The following is a 22,614-nucleotide window of genomic DNA, read 5'->3' on the forward strand; positions in this document are numbered from 1 at the left end:
ACCCGCCATTTGATTCAGAAGTGCGAGACCCTAATCAAAACACCCCATTGGCCATCGTTAATTGATTTCTCCATCGTCACTCACCAAGACGCCAACTCGCCAAGGTTTTGCTTCAAGCAATTCATTCAATTTCGAACTTCCGATAGAACAAGGGTATGTTTCAATCGGTCGAGATTTATCTTCCCGCTTAGTTAATCTCGATAGAACTAGTTAAGTGTTTTTGTATTCCTTGTTATTTGTTAAATTTTTACTTGTGTTCTATTGAACGAAACATCAGGGACGAAAACTGCACTTTATTCTAATAACTAGCACTCCCATCGTCACTTTCCTTGTTTATTCTACGATGCTCTATACTCGCTCGACGTTCGTTTGAAAAATGCTTGGATCGAAAGACGCTCGCTTGATTTTGGCTCGGTTGAAAAAACGCTCTGTTCGGTTTGGATCAGTTTGTAAACGAACCGAGCACAAGCAAGGGTCTGATCGGTTCGGTTTGACTCGTTAAGAACCCTACCGACATACGACTAAATCCCTAATTTAACCCAACTAGTTCGAGGTGAGATGGTTTTCTTTGGAGGTTCCTGCCCGGGTTGGTCCCAAAACGGAGCTTGTGTATGTTGACTAGTGTCTTCGAAACTACCGTGAAAGAAAAAACCCAAAACTGTTATACTCTTACGGAAGCTTATAGGAAGAAATCGTATACAATCGCAAGTGAAAACATCAACAACGCCGGAGATGGAGACATCGGAATCACCTTCACATCTTTCTCCTGCTATTAGGTATCCAGATTTCTCTTTTCCTTTTCACCTCTTATTTCAAATAACTTCCTTTTCACGGCACCCATATTATGTAAATTGCAGTTCACAACGCCATTTCTATCTCGCCGTTGACAGAATCCACTACAAAATGGTCTGTCTCTTGTTCTATTTATTTAATAAAATTGTTTTATACTTTTAAATAATAGTTATTGTTCCTCATATTGAATGAAATTGAACTATTATCTAAATGCCTGAAGTTTAAATATGGAAAATGATGGCAACTAGATGCAAATTTTGATGAACTCAATATTGTAGGAGACCTTGGTGGATCTGTTAGGTATGGCAGGGCGGCGTCCGTGGCTGCCAATGGTGGTGTGTTGTAGCACGCGCGATGAGCTTGATGCGGTTTGCTCTGCGGTCTCCAACATTTCCTACATTTGTGTTACACCGCTGGTAGGTAGTATGCCTTTTCAATAATATCCTGTTTGTTTGGTAATTGTATTGTTTTTAGCTTTAATCCTATTGCTCTATGTTGTCAAAGGCGCAAGGCGCTTAAAAACTGAGGGCTTTTTTAAGAAACGCGCATAGTATATAAAAAGATACCAGTTTTGGGGGTCTTAGGCATGTTTTAGGTTGATTTCAAGCTTGTTTACGGCTAATGTAGACTGTTTTAGACCTGTTCAGACGTTTTTGGCCGGAATTTGGCCTGAAAATGAGTGCCTGAGAATGCGCTTAGGCGCATATCATGCGCTGTGCTGTGCTTCTGTGCCTAGTGCGCTTTTGACAAGATAGCTATTGTATAAACAAGGGGAATATATTTAATCTATACTCCTGATGCACTCTGATACCTAATGCATAAGTGTTTTGTGAATGTGTTTTATCAGTACAGTGACCTTGCTGAATCAGAACGCGCATTGATTTTAGATAAGTTTCGTCATGTGACGATGAAGTGGAAGCAAAACACTGCTGTACAATCTGGACAGGAAGAATGTGAAAAGGAAGAACAAAAGTCTCATATGATAGTTGCAACTGATGCTTGTCTTCCTCTTTCTGCTTCAGGAGAATCTCCCATCAGTTCTAGTGTTTTGATAAATTATGAGTTACCGACAAAAAAGGTACCCTTGACATGCTTTCACATATTAGTTATGGGTTCTGATAATCCATCATCTATGGAAAAGTGACCGGGTCTATCGAATTGGGTAATGGGTCGGTTATTTAAGCGTTTATTTCTGCTATTATATTTCTCTAAAGCCATATATTTTGCTTTCTATATCTCATCCCGTACCACTGTATAAACTCAGGAAACGTACACAAGGCGAATGACAACTTGTTTGGCTGCAGGTTTTTCTTTTTCTTGCAACTTCATATTACATCCTACTTTGTAATTCTATATTTTGACATGGCGTAAACACTTAAATGCAGATGGGATTGTGATCAACATGGTTGTTGGGGGTGAAGTGGTGACTCTTAAAAACATCGAGGAAAGCAGCAGCCTTGTGATTGCAGAAATGCCCATAAACGTAAGTTTCTAGTTTCATGATCCTTAAATAACATGCATCATAACTTACACTGCTTTTTCGGACCAGATTTTTGAAATGTTTTAGAGACCTATTTCTTGAAGCGCGGGAAAAAGTTCGTAGGGACCACCTGACTTAGTTCAATGTGCTCTTTCTGCATCAGGTACTCCGGATATCATTCCTTTTATTCAATTTGAAATTTGCCGAAACGTTTACTGTTTGAATCCTGATCTTTTTATATATAAAGCGTAATTTGAAATGAACGTTAGCATGGTTGCTTCATCATTGAAAGCTTATTCTCAACAAAATAACATGTTTGATGGCACAGATACATTTCAGTGCATGTTTATGACTATGAATGAGCGGGTACGGTCTTTGAGTTGGAGTCCACACAAATTCTTCATTACTATAAATGACCTTGATCGATCCATGGTCGATTTGTTAATCAAGCCACGATCCTTACATTTTGGTGTTATGAACTAACGAATAAGTTATGTAATTAACTTGTCAAGCGTTATGACTTGATGTAGAATTTGACCTGAAACCAGCTTATTCCTGATGTGGCCTCGATTTTTTACTTGCTTTTTTTTTAAATGCATCCCCACCATATATCAACCATCATCATCAAGCCTTCAGCCGTTGGCGGTGGATTCGATGCTTCCACAAACATATCGCCTCCTCCTGCATTTATTAGTACTTTGTGTGACCTCAATTGTTCATTCCACCACCATCACTGCACTCCCCAGTTAGTTTTTCATTTCCGGTTGGTTTTAGGTTTGGTTTTCTTAGCTTGATTAATCTTTGTTGTTAAACCTCAATCGGTGTTTGCAGGTCTTTTTTAATAACTGAGAGGACTTGTGTTTTTTAAAGTTAAAATGATTTCTTTTTCAGGTTATAGACCGATTTTTGCAAGGTTTTTTCATAATGTAATTTGTTTCCAACAGTGAGCTCAATTGATGGTTAAGTGGTATGAAGGAGGTTGAGGGTGGTGGCAAAAAGGAGTGAAGGGGTGGTGGTCATAGTTGTGTGGGATGGTCATGGTGGTGGTTGGTGACCAGTGTTGATCTTAGGTGAACATGCCATCAGTTTAGGGGTATTCTAAAAAAAATTGGACCTAGGAGTATCCTAATATTTGCTCAAGGGGTATTCGATTCATATTCATAAAACGGAGAAGAATAAAGAAAAAATTGAATTTTGCACTTCACCGACAAAGTTGAAGGGTAGCCTGGGCTACCCCTTAAGCCTATACTAGATCGGCCCATGGGTGCCAGATATGATACTATGGTGGTTATGAGAAGTGGTTTGTAGTGCCATATACGGGTTTAGAAAACATGTTTTTGCTAGGGTTTGGTGAGACGTGACATGCGGCCGACTAGAGTTGTTTTGTAGAGTGGGTTGTGCATGCTAGGGTTTCATATAGTTGTTTTGTGACTAAATGTTGATGAGGTTATGCTCTTTTAGCTAGGTTTCCAACGAGTTGTGTGACCCGTGGTGGCAGCTATGGTTTAGTACCAACTTGGCTGATGGCTATGATATCAACTTAAATCTAACAAGGCAAATGCATATGCATTCTATATAGGTTCTTTGTATAGAGAACAATATAACACTTTGATACCTTTGTATTATATAATATTTATATAACTAATCTAATACTTGCATACGATAGTAATTTGAACTTTCTATTTTTGTTTATTTTTATTTTGGGGTTCTTTTAAAACTCGTTGATAACGTGGAGTTTATTCTCTTTTATATGTCTAATACTTGCATACGACATTGTAAAGTCGAAGTTGTTGGCTATAATAGATTAATATCTAACTAGAATTGAGACCCGCCGCAATGCGGCGGGGATTATTTAGTTATAACTAAGTCGATTTAGGACCCGCACGTTATGTTAAACCTGTCAAACGGGAAAAAATAGACGATGTAAAAACGTTCACTCACACACGCACGTTGCGTCGTGTTAACTCGCAAAATTTAGAACGAAACGTAAAAACGTTAAACCAAAGACGCACGTTGCGATGTGTTAAGTCACAAAATTTAGAACCAAGCATAAAACGAAAAATTTGCGGAAAATGAAACTATAAAGGAACAAAGTTGAAAGTAAAAAAAGTTGCGAGAATAAATTGCAAAAGATAAAAAGTTTTGGGTTAAAAGTAAAAAAAAAAACAAATAGTTTTGGGTTAAAAATAATTTATGAAATACTTTTTAGCGAAAAGTAAAAAAAATCATTTTTTTTTTGGAAAACCCCCAAAGCCAAGGTCATGACAACCATATGCATAACCATTTTTTCTTTAGAAAACCTTCAAAGCACACCCCGCGTTGCAGAGTGGCGTAAAACGGTGTCAAATAGTACTAATGTCACACAATCGTCATCGACCACCAACACTGACTCGGCCTAGGATCTGCGTGTTGCGACGAACCTGTCAAACATGAAAAAATAGAGGTAAAAACGTTGAACCACACATGCACGTTGCGCCGTGTTAACTTCCAAAATTTGAAACAAACCATAAAAAAGTTGAACCACACTCGTACGTTGCGTTGTATTAAGTCGAAAAATTTAGAACTATACGTAAAACGAAAATTTGCCAAATATGAAAAGTATAAGTGACAAAAGTTGTGAAGTTAAATTGCAAATAATGAAAAGTTTTGGGTTAAAGTTAAAAAAACAAATTATGTAAGGTTAGAATTGCAAAAGCTAAAAACTTTTGGGTTAAAAGTAAAAATCAAGTTTAGTTCTGGGTTAAAGTTAAAAAACAAATTATGTAGGGTTAAAATTACAAAAGCTAAAAACTTTTGGGTTAAATGTAAAAAATCAAGTTTTTTTTTTTAAAAACTCCCAAAACACAAGGTACAAGTGGTTATGCACAAAAAAACTTGCTTATTTATATATCTTCCTATACTAATAAACGAAAATCTTTTTGTACACGTGTCACTCTCTGGTGCCTCCTCCTTTTTAATAATAGTATTACATATTAATTTTATATACACAAAATATAATATAATATTAATTAATATAGTTAGAGATAAACGTCTAAATTCAAATTTAAATAATAATTATCTATAACAAATATAAATGTATCAGATAATATAATAAGTATAATATTATTTAATATAGTTAGAGATCAAACGTATAATTTCAAATTTAATTAATAATAAATTACTTTTTGAGTTCCTATGTTTTAGTGGTTTTAACCACTTGAATCCAAAATCAAAAAGTTTAACACTTTGAGTCTCTAACCGCTCATTCACACCCTCTGTAAAAAAAATCAAAAAACCTTTTGTAAGGTTGAGTTTTCTAAGTTCTCACAACTTGTAGAAGTTTTCATTTTACCCTAACCATATATATTTGTTAAGATAAAATATATTATTTGGATATAAACTATAATTACTAATAAAGTATTAAATCACATGTACAAGTAATGAAAATATAACTGTTCTTTATTTTTACTAATTTATCTAAATAAGTCATTTCATTAATAAGGATTATATACAAGTTTATAATTTACATTTTTCGTCACTCAACCCGTGTAATAAACGAGGTTGTAAGCTAGTAGAATAATATTGGAAAACTTAAATACAAAGATTTCAATTACTTTATTTTGTCTACATAACTACATTTCATTTCAATAGGAATTTAAATGAGAACTAAGACTATGTGGAGTGTAATGATCTAAATAACTACCGTCACCCTCCACGTCTAGAGGTGCACAAAAAACTTGAACCCGAAAAAAAAACTCGAAGTCGGGTATTAGAAAAACCGGGTTTTTTAAACCCTACTCGTAAGGTAGGGATCAAGTATGCATATTCTGTTCAATACCCAAACCCAAACCTGGGTTTTTTCGTACCCGGGTTTTCGTAATACCCGTAACCGGGTTTTCGGAGTACCTGGACCCATTGTATACATGGTATAGATTTTGCCAAAAGCTGGACCTGAACCTGAACCTGACCCGGATATAACCAATACCCGAAAAGTTAAAACCCGGTCATACCTGTACCCAGGTATATACCCGAACCCGGGTAATAGAAAAAAACTGGTTTGTGCACCTCTATCCACGTCAGCGTCCATGTTCCTCCACCCTCATCTACCAACCTCATCCACCTCACGTTTCAAAAAAAAATATATATATATATATTGAATCTCATAAAAAAAAAACAAACAAACAAACCTGTGTATTTGTTTGTTTTTGAATCATAGGAATCATTGAACATGGGCAACAAGCTACACCGTTACCCCACTTCTAAATAATAAATCCTACCCTATTAAAAACTAGATTCTATGTTAAATGGAAATTGAAAAATCAAAATAAAATATCATAAAACTATGTTGTTTTAGATTGACTTTTGCAATATTCTAGACTTATTATTGTCCCCATTCTCAAACATCTTAAAAAATAACCCCATATTATATAAGGCTATTTTTTATTTTTTTATTTTTTTTTTTTTTTTGAAAAAAAGAACACATTTAAATAAAAAAAATTCTAGTGATTTAAGTTTATTATGATGTATGTTCATATCGTTTGTCCAACCTATCTAACAAAATTTCAGTTGAAGATGGGTTGTGAATATTTTTAGAAATGTTATTAGAATTTTTTTTTTTTTTTTTTGTATTTCTCAATTTTGGAATTAAATATGTCTTGTACAACAAAATCTGGATCTTATTTTGAATGTGCATGAATGAAACATGGGTTGAATCAATATTTGTTGTGTAGAAATATTTATTTAAGATGAAAATGAAGTTTGAATAGAAGTACAAGGACGATTCATGCATCTAACATTAAAACAAAGAAAATGTTAAAACCTTGTTTCAGAAACAGGCAAACAGCTTCAGAGTTGCCTTTCTTTCACAGTAATGGCAACTGTGATGCTTTGACCTTCAAATCTGACCATGCTATTACTTTCCTATTTTTCTCTTTTATTTTATTCCATAATTAATTATCTTTTCTACACTCCCATATTATTTCATTTCTCATATAAATTGGTTAACTTCTATACATAAACAGATAAAAAAATATTTTTAAAATAATATTAGAAAACCCACAATCGATTAATTGTTCCTCGTTGTGCCCCCCGTGGGGGGCTTCTTCATCCCATTTTTACCTTTTATTAAAAAAATAATAATAATGGTTTATTTCTTTTATTATTTGATATTTCCCTAAATATCTTTTCAAATGCTGTATTTTTTAAAATTAATTATTATTTTTTAAACATTTACTTTCATTAGAAACACAAAGCATAAACAGGCAAGGCGTGGAAACAACCCCTACTAAATTAGATTAAACGCACACCAATCCTTCCACAGGATTGACCCACTCCTTGACCTATGTTTAAAACAAAAAAAACTAAAAGATCTAATATTTATTAATAATGTATTCGATCTTTACCTCCTTTTGTCTAAACTTCTAATCGTTCCTTGCCTTCTAAATGCACAAACATGCCATGACTATAAACCCTTGAAACGCCCTTCTCTTTAACGGATAAAGATTGGCATGGTGAAACTGTTCCATTAGATCTCTAACGGAGAGACCGAAAATGAGAGGAACTTTGCACCATTTTGCCACAAACTCCCACACTCAATAAGCAAATGTTCCACCGTTTCTTCCTCCGATCCGCAAAGCGTGCACAAGGTTTAGTCGATTTGGATGTTTCTATTTTAAGCATCTATAAAGTTAGTAAGCGGTTCATCTCCGCCCTCCACATAAAAATGTCACATTTACTCAGGATCCATTTTGACCATTCCATCACGTAGTTACTTCTCACCTCCATATCCTCGTACAAAAGAGCTTTAATCGAAGCCACCGTGAAGTGTCCAGATTTATAACCCAGCCATTTCCAAGTATCATCTTTACCATTCACTCTCGCTGAACCAAGCACGTTAAACAAATGTTCGAATTCATCCATTCATTTGTGGACCGTGGTTCCCTAGACCATTCAACAAATTGATCTCCCCATCGAATACAATCTCTAACCCGACACGTCTCATATTTTTCCAGCCTAAAAAAATTACAAAATCTATCTTTCAACAGACCATTTTCGAACAAGTTGTCTATCCAGAATTTAATGTCTTCCCTGGTTCCAATAACCCCTTTTATCATCTTAGCAAAAGGAATTAGATCCCATCCCGATAACTATGCTTCTCCATTTTTTATTGCCACTCCCGTTTGTATAGTAGGGCTTCCAAACCCTCACTGTGTTTTCGGCATAGCCACCCTATCCCATGCCCACCCAATGCATTCTATTTATCTCCTTGGACCCCCCCCCCCCCCAAATAAGAACCTCTTCATATAGCCTTCCAAGCAATCTATGACTATTGTCGGAGCCTTAAAAAGAGAAAAGTCATAATTTGGAAGGCTTTCTAGAACCAATCAGATTAAGGTAACCGACCCTCAATCGATAATGAGGAAGCCTTCCAAAGAGCCAAACGAGCATCAAACACTTCTACCACCGGGCTCCAGTTATTTATGTTATTCATATTAACCCCCACTTTGAGCCCCAAATATTTGAAAAAAACATACATGGTGCACACCCCATTTTATCCGCTATCTGATTTACTTGGCTCGTATCAACCCCAAACCCAAAGAGATGAGCTTATGAAGATTAATTTTTAAGCCGAAGCATAAAAAGAAACTCCTTAGAAGTCGAATCACGTTTTTTTATATTTTCCTCCTCCCACTCCCCCAATATAATTGAATCATCCACATACAGGAGGTGGGAGATAAGAGGTCTCCCATTGGGTGATTAAAAACCCATGTATGCTCCCACATCGCAAGCCTTATTAATCATGCATGAGAAGGCTTCCATGACCATGATGAAAATAAAAGGGGATAGGACCCCTCTTGTCGCATCTCCTTTTGACACCGAAATGGGTAAGTGGGCGAACCATTTACCAAAATAGATGATTTAGCGGATGATGGAATACCCCACACCCACACACACCATTTTTCATAGAAGCTCGTTTGACTCAAAACGGATAAAATGAAATCCCAGCTTACATTGTCATAAGCCTTTTTGAAATCTATTTTGAAAATAAAAAGTTATTTTGTTCTTTTTGAGCCAAGATAGGATTTCATTAATCATAAGAGGCCCGTCTAGAATGAAATGATTCCCAAGAAAAGCCGATTGAGTTTCCGAAACAACCAATGTAATAACGTTTTTGATGCAATTCGCAAGGACCTTTGAAATGACCTTGCTAAAATCATTTAAACAAACCAGATCTTTCGTCTTAGGGATAAGGGCAATAAGGACGAACTACACTCACTTCGGATTTTACCATAGATAAATAAGCAAGGATCCTGAAAAAAAATCTAAAGCGAACAACTCTCAATACCTCTTAAAGAAACAAAAGTTGAAACCGTCCAGGCCCGGGGCACAGTCATCCCCATAACCAAAGAATACATCCTTTATTTCTTCATGCGAGAAAGGTCTATCTAACAACTTCACAATCTCCCCCGTTACAATTTTGCTGGATAACTTGATTATAATATATAGCAAACTACACATTCAAATGCTAAATTTAGGTTTGTGGCACTTTTACAAATGATTTTACTAGAGTTAACATTCGTGTTGAACGAATAACCATACTTAGATCTGTTGTTGTCAATGTGGTGATGATTTTAACCATATCTGGATCAGATTTGTAGATATGTGTGATGATTTTGAAAAACAAGCCGGATCGTGTAGACCTGATTTGTATGTTAGCATACCAATCCAGACGGCAACTATCGTCTGCAACTATGAATGCGACCATGACAGATTGGGCATCATAATCTGACCAAAAATATGAGCCTCTTGATATTCGATTTGTTTATTTCATAGTTTTATTTCTTGACGATCTCGGTTTTTTTTTATCAATTTTATGTTAATTAGTTTATTTTAATATGTAAAATATAGTAAAGTATGTGACAATGTGGAGGGTAAGGTGGAGTTTGTAGATCACTAGATGTATGTGTATTATGGGGAAAGTAGAGTTTTTTTAGGTAGTTTTGTGAATCTATTGTGACGCTAAAGTGACGGTTTATGGGGGGTTTGGAGGGTTTGAACATTGTGGATGCTCTTATAAACCAGACAGTAACTTTTATATATTTTTAAAATTTTATTTTCACCTGTTATATAATATACACATTAACCCCATTTAGTTTTTAGATATTTGGTTTACCTCCGATAACCTGCGTTCATTGTTTTTTTCTTTAAAAACTAAATACGTGATTGTGTTTATTTTCTTTTCTTGGACGTTCCGGTGCAATATTTTTAAAAACGGGGTTGTTTTCGAACTAGAGTATTTTTTGTATCGTAGGTTATATCAAATACCGGTGTCACACCGGGACTGTTTCGAACGAAACCGATACCGACCAAGCAAAGTCGGTACTGGTATCAATATTATATGAACCGGTCTCGCAAATATTAGAACCGATATCCATATTTGTTTTTATGGTTTTTGATCGATATAAAACATGACTTAATTTTTTAGGTTATACAACTTTTTTGTAACGCATTGTACGAGTTGTGTTTAAAATAATGTATCTTTTGTGTAGTAAACTCTACTAGTTGCTATAACCATACTGGTAACGAAACAAGCCAGCCTGATACCAACTGAATGTTGGTATATGTATCAGTGTTATATGAACCGATTTCGGTATTTATCCTTTTAGGAATATCACAACTGTATTTTTCTTGGTTTTCGCTTTTAGTTGCTATAAGGAATGCCAGTATCATCCTGAACCGAGTTGATACAAACCGAACACCTATCGTGATGCGTAAAATCCTACTAGTTTAAAATGAATTCGGATACACATTCAAAATCAAACACAACCATAAATTTACTTATGTGAGCCCAATATATGCTCACACTCACACAGCACATACAGTGATTTTGTATGTTGAAAACCCCTTTTGACAATTTAATATTGGCATGATATCAGACATGTATTAATATCCGCCACCAAGAAATATAAATATACTGACCGTCGTGCCACCAATAAATACTGACGGTCGTGACAAAACCATCCCATCATCACATGATAAGCTGAATGCCATGGAGTGGGACATGCCCCCCCTTCGTTGTTTTTACCTTCCCATGTTTTTCATTCTCATTTTATTTTCAGAAATCATTACCATAATTTACCAAAATTAAAATGTTTTTGTGTTTATAGAATACCACTGGTGAAGTTGAAACAAGAAAATGTTACTATCATTGATAACACATATATTGATGCTTGTTTACAACAGTGTTTTCATAACAGCCGATGTGCTAAAAATAGTTTAATAAAAACAACTTGAATTAACCTAATCTAGACAATAAGTAATACTCTAGACTCTCTAAAACTTGACTAAACTACTAACCGGTAAGTGAACCGATCGACTCTAATAATGCTAAGTAAGTCCAGATATCGAACCCACGAGACTCTATTTAACTACATTAACGACTCTATCTAGACTGACACTGACGCGATGCTAATTGTTTTTATGTTTGAGGAGGGGGGGGGGGTTTCTAAATTTCCTAAAAATTGCAATTAAATTAAATTAATTAACTATATTAACTTAACACAAATTAACTTGGGTTTTACTCAGATGGCTAAAGCAACTATCTAGACTGGAATCCTGGTTTGCATCAGTAGTGATATTATAAGGATATTAGTTACTATGGAACCGTCTCAGCACATTCCATTGATCACACCAAAAAACAACGCCATGTTTCCTAAATACCACTCACTTTAAAACGCCAACAAAAGTTAAAAAAACCACAGATGACAAACCTCGTTTCTTGGATATTTAATATTGTTCTACATGAAGTTTCACTGAATGAATTCTTAGCTGAGGTGGGTAACTCTATAAGATTTTGCTGAATGAGATGGACAAATCTTCAAGAAAAAGAGACTTATGACAGTGATATGTCATTTTGTGTGCTTTGTTCTTGAAGAAGGTTTGGATGAAAAGAAGAGATCGATCCCAGTGTAGATGTTATTTTGGACTCCGTGATGATAATAGCATCCACACAGGCTTTGATGTACAACAACAGGTCAACAAACAACAATAGATCACACCAAAATACAGGATGCCATATTTTACTGACTGATCAGCTTCGTCTAAAGACGGGCGGTATGTAGGAAAATCAGCATCTATCTAAGGTATTCAAAGGTTCAAGGCACAAAAACTTCAAGAAGAAGAGACTGATGACAGTGAAGATTTGGATGAGAAATTGGATTAGCATTTTTAATTATTTTTTCATTTTCTATTTTTTTTTTTAGTTTTTGGGGGGTCATTTTCTGTGGTTTGTTATCTAATTCTCAAATGATAATATACATTATTTCTGTAAATTGCTTATAAAACGACAAGATGCTACAAACAGCAAACGACTAAAAGTGTGAAAACTATAAGAAGGATCCTGGTCAAACACGTTGTTGCTTATAATACGCGAAAATGCCAAAACTGATAATAAAATTACTTTATCTAAACGCCATTAAAACAATGTATAAAACAATGTGCCAACTTTATCTAAACGTCATTAAATACAAAACGCCAAAACCTAAAAATATGGGACGTGTTACATCGTTAACAGATGAAGCTGAACAAACAGTAACTGAAACGACGAAAACTTTATTACTATCATTTATTATATTAAAAGCCACGCCATCATAACTGAATTTACTTATCTTTTCAAAACGTCATAATTACCTGTCACGTTATAGGTCTACATCCTACGTGGTACGACAAAAGATAGAAAAAATACACATCAAAAAAATATAATTACTAATGTTTTTTAGCACCAAAAACATATATCTACCACGCGCAAAAAAAAGGTCATTATATAAGTAGAATAGGTAAACAAAACTTAACACTCCACACATTCTCTAAACACGCGCCACATTGTCTAAAACGCCATATAACTTAAAAAAATGCCTCAGGTTACTGCATGGAGGTTTGAAGTCGTTCAGAGGGATATTTTGGCCCTTAGGATTCCAATGGCCAACGATTGTGAAAGGACTCGAACGGTAATAAGAAGATTGTAGAGAAAATTTTCAGCAGATGATGATGATGATGTTGACGATACTGATCTACCAGAAGTTACCAGTTGGAGTTTGGATGAACAATCAAGAACGATTAAAGTGACTTATCAACACAGGGTGGATTATTCATTGACAATGGACGAAATACTGAACACAGATAGACTACATCTTCTTGAACAACTCTGAGATTTTGCACATTCGAACGATGCAAGATCCAGGGTTGTGATGATATTTAAGTATATGATGCAACAAAGACGAGACGAGATTATGGCGTTATACGCCAAAGCACAAGATGATGATGATGAGTCTGATGAGAGTGATGAACAAAGCGATGGGTACATCTCTGATGTAATACCATCCATAGAAGACTATTAGTTTGGTTTAATTTCGTCTTAGTTGTAATCTTTTGAAATATTATTGAATTATGATGAATTTAAAAATGCCATGAACGCCAAGAAATTTAACTTTATAAAACATATATGGGATTAATTCAACTGGTTAAATCTGCAAAAACGCCTAAAAATGTGAAGTTTGAATTGTTAAAGGTATGTAATGAATTTGGAAACGCCATGGACGCCAAGATTTTAGAATTATTAATTGATTTTAATGAATTTGGGAACGCCATAAACGCCAAAATTATTACTACATAACACAAAAACGATTAATTCTTTTTACTGATCTAAAAAAACAAATAAAGCGCCATATAGTTATTGAATCTAACTAAACGCCAAAAAAATCTTACATGCCAAAAGTGAAGCAGTGTTGTGAGACGCATTGGAAAAAAAGAAGATAAAAGGACAAAAAAGCCCCTTCCGCCTTCATTGTATCGCACGCCACGTGTACGCACAGCTTCTCGCCTTGGGGAGCTCCAGTGCTGTTTGTTAAGAAGAAGGACGGTAGTTTCCGCATGTCTATCGACTACCGAGAGCTAAACAAGTTGACCATTAAGAATCAGTATCCTTTACCAAGGATTGATGATCTTTTCGATCAACTGCAAGGTTCGAGCTTTTACTCCAAGATCGATCTTCGATCAGGTTATCACCAGTTGGGAATTCAAGAGGAGAGTATTCCAAAGACTGCCTTCAGAACTCGATATGGACATTACGAGTTCCTGGTTATGTCGTTTGGTTTGACAAACGCGCCAGCAGTGTTTATGGATTTGATGAATAGAGTCTGCAAGCCATATCTCGATAAATTTGTGATCGTGTTTATCGATGATATTTTGATTTATTCAAAACGAAGGAAGAACATGAGCAACATCTAAGAGCTATCTTAGAGCTGCTCAAGGAAGAGAAATTATACGCAAAGTTCTCGAAGTACGAGTTCTGGTTGCGCGAGGTTCAGTTCCTTGGTCACGTGGTTAACGAAGATGGACTTCATGTGGACCCCACAAAGATCCAAGCAATCAAGAATTGGGAGACTCCGAAGACGCCAACCGAGATTCGACGGTTCCTAGGTTTGGTAGGATATTACCGCAGATTTATTGAGGATTTTTCGAAAATCGCTCAACCTTTGACCTCCCTTACTCAAAAGGACAAGAAGTACGATTGGGGAGATAAATAAGAGGAAGCTTTTCAGTTGCTAAAGAACAAGCTTTGCGATGCACCAATTTTGTCCCTACCTGAAGGCACCGACGACTTCGTGGTATATTGCGACGCCTCGCGTCAAGGTTTAGGCTGTGTGCTGATGCAGCGACAGAAGGTTATAGCTTATGCTTCACGCCAGTTGAAGATCCATGAGAATAACTACACCACACATGATTTGGAACTAGGCGCTGTGGTGTTTGCTTTGAAAATCTGGCGACATTACTTGTATGGTACCCGTTGTACGATCTTTACTGATCACAAGAGCCTGCAGCACATATTTGATCAAAAGGAGCTTAATATGAGACAGCGCCGATGGGTGGAGCTGTTAAACGATTATGATTGTGAGATCAAGTATCACCCAGGGAAGGCGAATGTGGTAGCAGACGCCTTAAGTCGAAAAGAAAGGATTAAGCCCATAAGGGTTAGGGCTTTGGAAATGATTATTCAGACAGACCTCTCATTGGGCATTCGTGCTGCGTAGAGAGAAGCTTTCAAGAAGGAGAATCTTGTGGACGAATATCTCTGTGGGATGGAGAAACAGTTAGTACCCAATCAGGAAGGAACGTTGTGTTTCATGGGAAGAATTTGGGTTCCCCTCTTTGGTGGTCTTAGAGATGTAATTTTCGATGAAGCTCACAAGTCACGGTACTCGATCCATCCAGGATCGGATAAGATGTACCAAGATTTAAAGGATTTCTACTGGTGGCCGAGATTAAAAGGTGATGTTGCATCGTATGTTGGCAAATGCTTGACTTGTGCCAAGGTAAAGGCCGAATATCAGAAGCCTTCAGGTCTTCTGCAACAACCTGAAATACCCATGTGGAAATGGGAGCAGATTTCAATGGATTTTATAACGAAGTTACCAAAGACACCCAGAGGTCATGACACGATTTGGGTAATCGTAGACCGTCTGACGATATCTGCACACTTTCTACCGATCAGGGAAAAGATAACACCGGTAAGCTAGCCGAGCTATAACTCAGAGAGATAGTTGCACGACATGGAGTGCCTCTCTCGATTATTTCTGATAGAGACGGAAGATTTGTATCAAGGATTTGGCAATCCTTCCAAGAAGCCTTTGGGTCTCAGTTAAATCTGAGTACTGCTTTTCACACACAGACAGACGGGTAGAGCGAACGGACAATTCGAACGCTAGAAGATATGTTGCGAGCTTGCGTAATGGACTTGGGTGGCAGTTGGGACACCCATCTACCTTTGGTAGAATTCTCGTACAACAACAATTACCATGCGAGCATACAAGCTGCACCGTTGAAAGCTCTTTACGAACGCAAGTGTCGTTCACCGTTATGCTGGGCAGACGCGGGTGATAGGTAGCTTGTTGGTCCCGAATTAGTTCAAGAGACGACAGATAAGATTATACAGATCCGAGAGCGTATCAAGGCGGCTCGTGATCGACAAAAGAGCTATGCGGACCAAAGGAGGAAACCTTTGGAGTTTGAAGTGGGAGATATGGTTTTATTAAAGGTTTCACCCTGGAAGGGTGTAGCACGCTTTGGGAAGCGTGGGAAGTTGAACCCGCGATACATTGGGCCATTCAAAATCCTAGAGAGGATTGGTCTTGTAGCTTACAAGTTGGTTCTACCCGCATGTCACACCCCGACTTTCACACGTTTTACCGGTGGGCCCGGTGGGGGATTATCGTGACGTAGTTGGTAACATTATAGTCAAACAACACAATATTTAAATGCACAGCGGAAGCAAAAGATAGATATATTTCAACCGAATGTTATTGTAATATCATGTATCACAAACAGTCGAAAATAATCCATAGGGGGATCAAAATATAAATAGGAAATATTGTTCAACAGTTGACATCCAAGCTTGCGAGACTTATTGTGGACGCTAGGAGAAAGCCAACCTAGTTCGCATAGTACCTGCACTTAACCTTTTTGGGAAAATACGTCAGTTTACACTGGTAAATACATTCAACCGACACTTTTGAAAAAGGTTTACAAAAATTGATTTGAATGCACGTGGCACAAACTTTTATAACTTGGGATAATTATTTTAATATAATACTTGTAAACGAACTACATGTTTCTTATGCGTTCAGTAGCCCGTACCGTAGTCCGGGTTAAAGATCAATAGACACACCACATTATTTATGTATTCATTTATGCACTGACGGGTGTACGCCTACACCCCGCGCTCAGGTCGTGGCCATCTCGTAAGATGATGCCAGGGATATCCGGGACATGGTCATTAACCCCCCAAAGGCTTTAAGCAAACAAAACATTTTAAAACAAAGCATATCAATGATTTAACCTCTATTCGATTAAAGATTCAATGCTGGAACAAGCGGTATTTTATATACCGTACCCCAAGCCCGTATAGGGAAATAAGTTAAAAGTATTTACCTTTGCAAAGTATAATTCACAAACATCAATTGCAAGTAGCTTTTACCGGGTCTCCTATTCTGGAACGAAGGTTTATAATAACCTATTAGAATCCTAACGGGTCTTAATTAAGCCTAAGCTTAGACCGGTTAGTTTTAACGAAAGATACGGTTCGAACGCACGATTAAGCGAAGACCGGAATAGAATGTGTTTTAGTCCCGACAAGTTTAAAGACTTGCATAATATGGGTAAACTAAACACCTTCTGGATTTTGAGATAAAAACGACAAGGTTTGACCCGTTTCGGCTAATTTATGCAAACTAGTTACATAAACCGAACCGAACGCGTAATTAGCGTAACGGGTAACCGTAAGAGTCCTATACATGTTTCCTAAGTCAATATGCTCTAAATATGTTGTGATATCAGTAGGATATCTTCCATCATGCCCAAAACGAGTTTAATTTCTATATAAGCCCCGTAGGGGTATTTTGGTCATTTTAAAGATTATAAAAGAGATTATTTATAATTTTGATGTTCGGGTCTGAAGCAATTAGTAAAATAACCTACTTTAACAAGTTACATCAGTAGGTGGTAAGCCTTACTTGGCAAAAAAATGGTTTTAAAGCTATACTAGGCGTTTAATACGCGTAAAAAGCAATTTTAAGCGATTTCCGGGTTAAACAGGAAATCTGAGTTTTCTGATCAGGTTACATAGTTCAAAATACTTTATTTATTATATAAAATCAGTAGCAATTGGATTCGTGTCAAAATACTATGTAGAACTCATTTTATGTCCGAAAAAGGGTATAATCGGTATTTACCGAATCAATGCCATAACCTTATGTTATGAGCAAGTTAAAAATAATTAAAAATCTTTAAAAATCCCAAAATATTATATTACATCAGTGTGTAAAAGGTTTGGTGTCGAAATTTGGGTTTAGATAGGCTTTATGCTAATTGCGCCGTTTAATTAACAAAAGTTTCTTTTTTTTTGAACGGCAAATTAACAAAAGTTTCTTAATTGCGCTATTTAGCATAACTCCTATTCCGGACCTCGATCTGCTATGAAACTTTAGGGACATGTTTATAAATCAGTAACAAAGATTTTTGATCTCTCACATTTCCAAAATTCTCGTTTTATGGTCAAAAGGGCATTATGGTCAACATTTAAGCATTTAACGGAAATGTGCAAATGACTTGGACAATCAACGAACCAGTCACAGAGGGTTATACTATCATGTAACCTGGTCCTAAGGAAGTCCTAAGGCATTTCTAAACTCTACTAAAACGGGTCAGAACTGAAGTCAAAGCAAAAGTCAAAGTTTTGCGGCTTTCGGTTCCGAACCGGGTCTAAACAGAAAATTATCGGATCAAACAAGCTTAGGCCAGTTCTTATACTTATTTCCAAGTTATATGAGTGATAAAATAGGTTACATGCCTTCTACATTGCTAATTACATGTTAATTCAAAAATTAGCATTCTGTTGACTTTTTCTAAGCAACTTTGACCCGACATTTAATCTAGTTAGAATGGGAATCAGAGGGTGCCCTTTCAAGGGTTTAAAGCCCACATGATTACCAACTTATAACTACCTTTGATTCGACTAATCACTGGACCGTTAATGATTAATCGTTAAGTCAACCGTTAATTACGACGGTTTGACTTTTAAGCTAAAACTAAGTAAAAACTCAACTAAGAAAGGTCAAGCATACTTACTGGAGTCCTATGCACGATTAGGAAGGCTTAGGTTCTGCTCTTAAGCTCCAGGAAGCTCCAGAAATGTAGAAGTGATGAGTGAACACAATGGTGCAACTCATTGGCCTTTTATAGTGTTCTTAATCCATTGAGATCATGACAACTAGGTCTATCATTGATCCTAGATCATTTACAAGTGTTTCCTAGTGCCTAGGAACTGTTAGGGGTCGCCCATGCTGCTGAAAATATCTTACTAAGTCGGTTAAAACGTTTATAACAGCCAACAGCCAAGCTGCTGTCGCTGGGCACCCCTTACGGACCGTAAGGCAGGTCCTTTACGGTCCGTAAGCCTTTGCTAGAAGCAAAAAAAAATTAAACTTTCATGCATTGAACAAGAAACTTGCATAGCATTATTTTGAGCCACGAAAATGTCAGTATGAGGCCTTTTTACCCATGCTTGATCAGTTGTGTCTACCTATCTTACAATATTACTGGGTTGAACAATGATAGTATTCACAAACGAATGTTTTATTGAGCATTATTTTCATAGGATCCATTCTTGCAAATTTGGACATCCATTATTATTAGTAATCACCGGATTAAAGGTATACTAGATGTTTATTAATCATGTTAGGGTCTTGGGATTTATAATGAAGTCGTTCAGAGGTATAAATTAACATTCGATGTGTTTAAAAATCCTGCCATACATCTTTAACTAAATCCGGGTTTATAATGCTTTTGTCGTATGTGACACGTGTCATTTATTTATTGAACACAAATTTTCGAGGTGTTACACCGCAGAACTGAATGGCGTTCATGATACATTCCATGTATCTAATTTGAAAAAGAGTCCAACTCAAGAAACAGTTGTCGTTCCTGCCGATGAAATTCACATTGACGATACGCTCCACTTTACCGAAGAACCCGTTGAGGTTACAGATTAGAAGGTTAACAAGACGCGTAGGAGTAGTGTTAAACTCGTCAAGGTTCGTTGGAACGCGCGTCACGGCCTAGAGTTCACTTGGGAGCGTGAGGATCATATGAAAGCAAAATACCCGCATTTGTTCCCCAACACCCCTGCAACCAGTAGCAGAACTAAAATTTCGGGACAAAATTTCTTAACAGGGGGAGAATGTGACAACCGTAAAAAATCCAGGTATCCGTACAATTTAATTAACCATGATTAGTGCTTAATGACTGTGCTGAATTACAAATGACTGCTCTCTGATTACTTCATCATACTTACATGTGCATCACATACTGCATAATGTCACATCATATTTACATAAAAACCTTATTGACATGATGATGCACAAAGCACAGGTAGCACAGTTAGCGGATGTAACACCCCAAAAATGTAAATATTTTATTTTAAATAAAAGAGCGGTAAATAAATAAGTGAACTAACTAGGATTAAAAATAACCTAGTTAGATAAAAGTCTTGTAGTGACTTATAAGTGGGTTAAAAACACTAAAAATATAAACCAAATGATAGTTAAGGGACCTAAGTTGTTGAAATGGAAACTTGAATGATTAAAACAAAATTAATCACACCAAACACACACTTAGGTGTGTGTCTGGTCGATCTTAACAACAGGGCGACACAAGGGTTCCCTCACAAACCCTAGTTCATGCTAAATCCCACATATTGAATGTCAAGATCAATTCCAAATCAAAATCCGAGCACGGAATAGTGATCTCCATTGAAAAGGAGTCATAAGGTATGTGAATTTTATGGGGAATCTCTAGTTGAATTTCTGAATGAACTTAGAGAATTCAAAAATTGTTGATGCATGTATGAGATATTGATGAAAGAGGAACAATATAGTGTCTAGGAGTAAACCCTAGACAAGTATATGTTGAAATCATGCTTAATTCTAGTAAATTCCATGAACACCAATGAAGGTGATTAGTGGGTTTTGTGAAACTTGATAAACACTAGGATTTTGATTGTTGTTCTAGTGTAATCTGATATTTATGAAGTGATTTCAGATTTATCGAGGTTAACATTTATATTGAATAGTTCGATTGATGTTAATTTTGGCAATATAACAAGTTATGAACTTGATAATGAACCATGTAAAATAATGCCCTTTAGGTGTTTGTTGAAATGCCTAAAAGAAGGCTAAATATAGAAAATTATGAATAAAAACGCATATTAGAATGATGATATGAATTATGCGTGATATGTTGTGAAAGGAGTTCTAAACAATATATGGTTGAACTCTATAGGCAAGGAATCCGGATCCTCAAGCGGACAAGCCGGTGGAGACACGCGTTGAAAGGAGCGCTCTAAAGGTACGTAACTACGGTTTCGTTACGTTGTGCTCAATTATGTATTTTCGTTAGTAGACTTTAAAATTGGTATAATATATGAAGTTTGTATATAGTTGAAGTGACGAAGATCACTAGATAAATAAACGGGTCAAATATTGGTTAGAGTAAGTTTGGTGTGTTGTAAAATGGTGGTTTCCATTAAACAACCAAACGGGTCGAACAATAGTCGAATTTGTAGTGTTGAAGTGACTAAAAGGTCACTCATTAAAAATTGAGTTATAAAAGCGTAAGCCATGGAACAGACGAGATACGCTAAGGTTGACAAGCCCGGGAATGGGTAATTATGGTTAGGGACTAATGTTGATGAATTATGCAAGTATGTAACTTGTTTCGTTACATTATGCAAACTAGATATTGTAATTGTTCAAAGTTGTGTTTTAGAATAAAGATTGGTATTAGTTGAAGTGACAATGTTCACTACTTGATTTAATGAGTTAAAATTAGATTAGAAAGTGTTTGGTAGTCATTAGAAATGGAGGATTCCATAAATGAGCCAAACGGGTCGAATAATTGTTTAGTAAGTAGTAAAAGTGTGTTTCGAATAGCATTTGGAAATGACGGATTACAAGAGCGTGAAACCATAGATTTGGTAATGAAACGCCGATGATCATAAGCCCCGGATGTTGGGTAAATACGTCTTGCGGACATAAAAATTTGTTAGTGGTTAAGTTAACGCAAAAGCTAAACGGGTCAAATAAATACATAAGGCATTTATAGACTTTCTGCCCGTACATCTAGATTTTGATATACTAATCTTGATAGATGCATTGGTAATTTAATTACGGACGTGTAGGAAAAAGAATCGGCTAAAACGGATATGTAAATAAAAAGTTATGAGGAATTTAGCGAAAATATATATAAGAAGGTTGAGCTGGGCGAACTGTGGGTCACGGTCCTGAACCGTGGCTCACAGTCTGGCAATTCTGTTTGGAGCTGGGCGAACCGTGGGTCACGGTCCTGAACCGTGACTCACAGTCTAGCAGTTCTGTTTTGAGCTGGGTGAATCGTAGGCCACGGTTCTGAACCGTGGCTCACAGTTTGGCAGTAATTTGTTTGTTTTTCATTATTTAAGCAATAGAACTCGTTTTTACTTAATATTAAGATGTCAAAACTAACGATTAATGTGGTTTTGACCATAGGTGATGCCCGTTTGTTGTGGATGTTGATCAAGCAATGGAATCAAGAACCGAACACAAATTTTGAACGCTTCCGCGCTAATCTAATCTAGTTTAAAACATGTTGTTTTGCAAACACTTCTAAACGTTGAATATTTAAATCTAGTTAGTTGACTATGTTTAAATGCTATAATGAAGTACATCTTAGTTTATTAACTAAGTTTTTGTTAGCTATGTATTTCGTTTTAAAAA

The 22,614-nt window shown here is 36.3% G+C and overlaps 1 protein-coding gene across 4 annotated transcripts; it reads left to right on the forward strand.

The window, feature by feature from the left end:
* Positions 1–564: 564 nt before the first annotated feature.
* LOC110868028 (ATP-dependent RNA helicase eIF4A) lies at positions 565–3,930 on the forward strand. 4 transcript variants are annotated; one of them, XR_004867546.1, is made up of 8 exons: positions 565–776; positions 858–906; positions 1,071–1,208; positions 1,640–1,870; positions 2,057–2,096; positions 2,178–2,275; positions 2,342–2,435; positions 3,164–3,930. XR_004867546.1 is itself a non-coding variant. In XM_022117110.2 (7 exons), exons 1-7 carry the CDS (start codon positions 733–735, stop codon positions 2,357–2,359), a joined length of 618 nt encoding a protein of 205 aa, XP_021972802.1. In that variant the 5' UTR covers positions 565–732; the 3' UTR covers positions 2,360–2,849. The 4 variants fall into 4 exon arrangements, 1 of the variants encoding a protein (XP_021972802.1); XR_004867547.1 differs by having other exon boundaries at positions 3,217–3,930; XR_002552135.2 differs by lacking the exon at positions 3,164–3,930 and adding an exon at positions 2,601–2,849.
* Positions 3,931–22,614: the final 18,684 nt, after the last annotated feature.

The sequence above is a fragment of the Helianthus annuus genome, chromosome 9, assembly GCF_002127325.2.
Source record: "Helianthus annuus cultivar XRQ/B chromosome 9, HanXRQr2.0-SUNRISE, whole genome shotgun sequence".
Lineage (NCBI taxonomy): Eukaryota > Viridiplantae > Streptophyta > Magnoliopsida > Asterales > Asteraceae > Helianthus > Helianthus annuus.

Excerpts from the sequence above, each read along its gene's own strand:
- LOC110868028 (XM_022117110.2), top strand. The coding sequence starts at position 733 with ATGGAGACATCGGAATCACCTTCACATCTTTCTCCTGCTATTAG. Across the intron at positions 1,871-2,056 it reads ATGAGTTACCGACAAAAAAG|GAAACGTACACAAGGCGAAT; the intron begins GTACCCTTGACA and ends GTATAAACTCAG. Across the intron at positions 2,097-2,177 it reads GACAACTTGTTTGGCTGCAG|ATGGGATTGTGATCAACATG; the intron begins GTTTTTCTTTTT and ends ACTTAAATGCAG.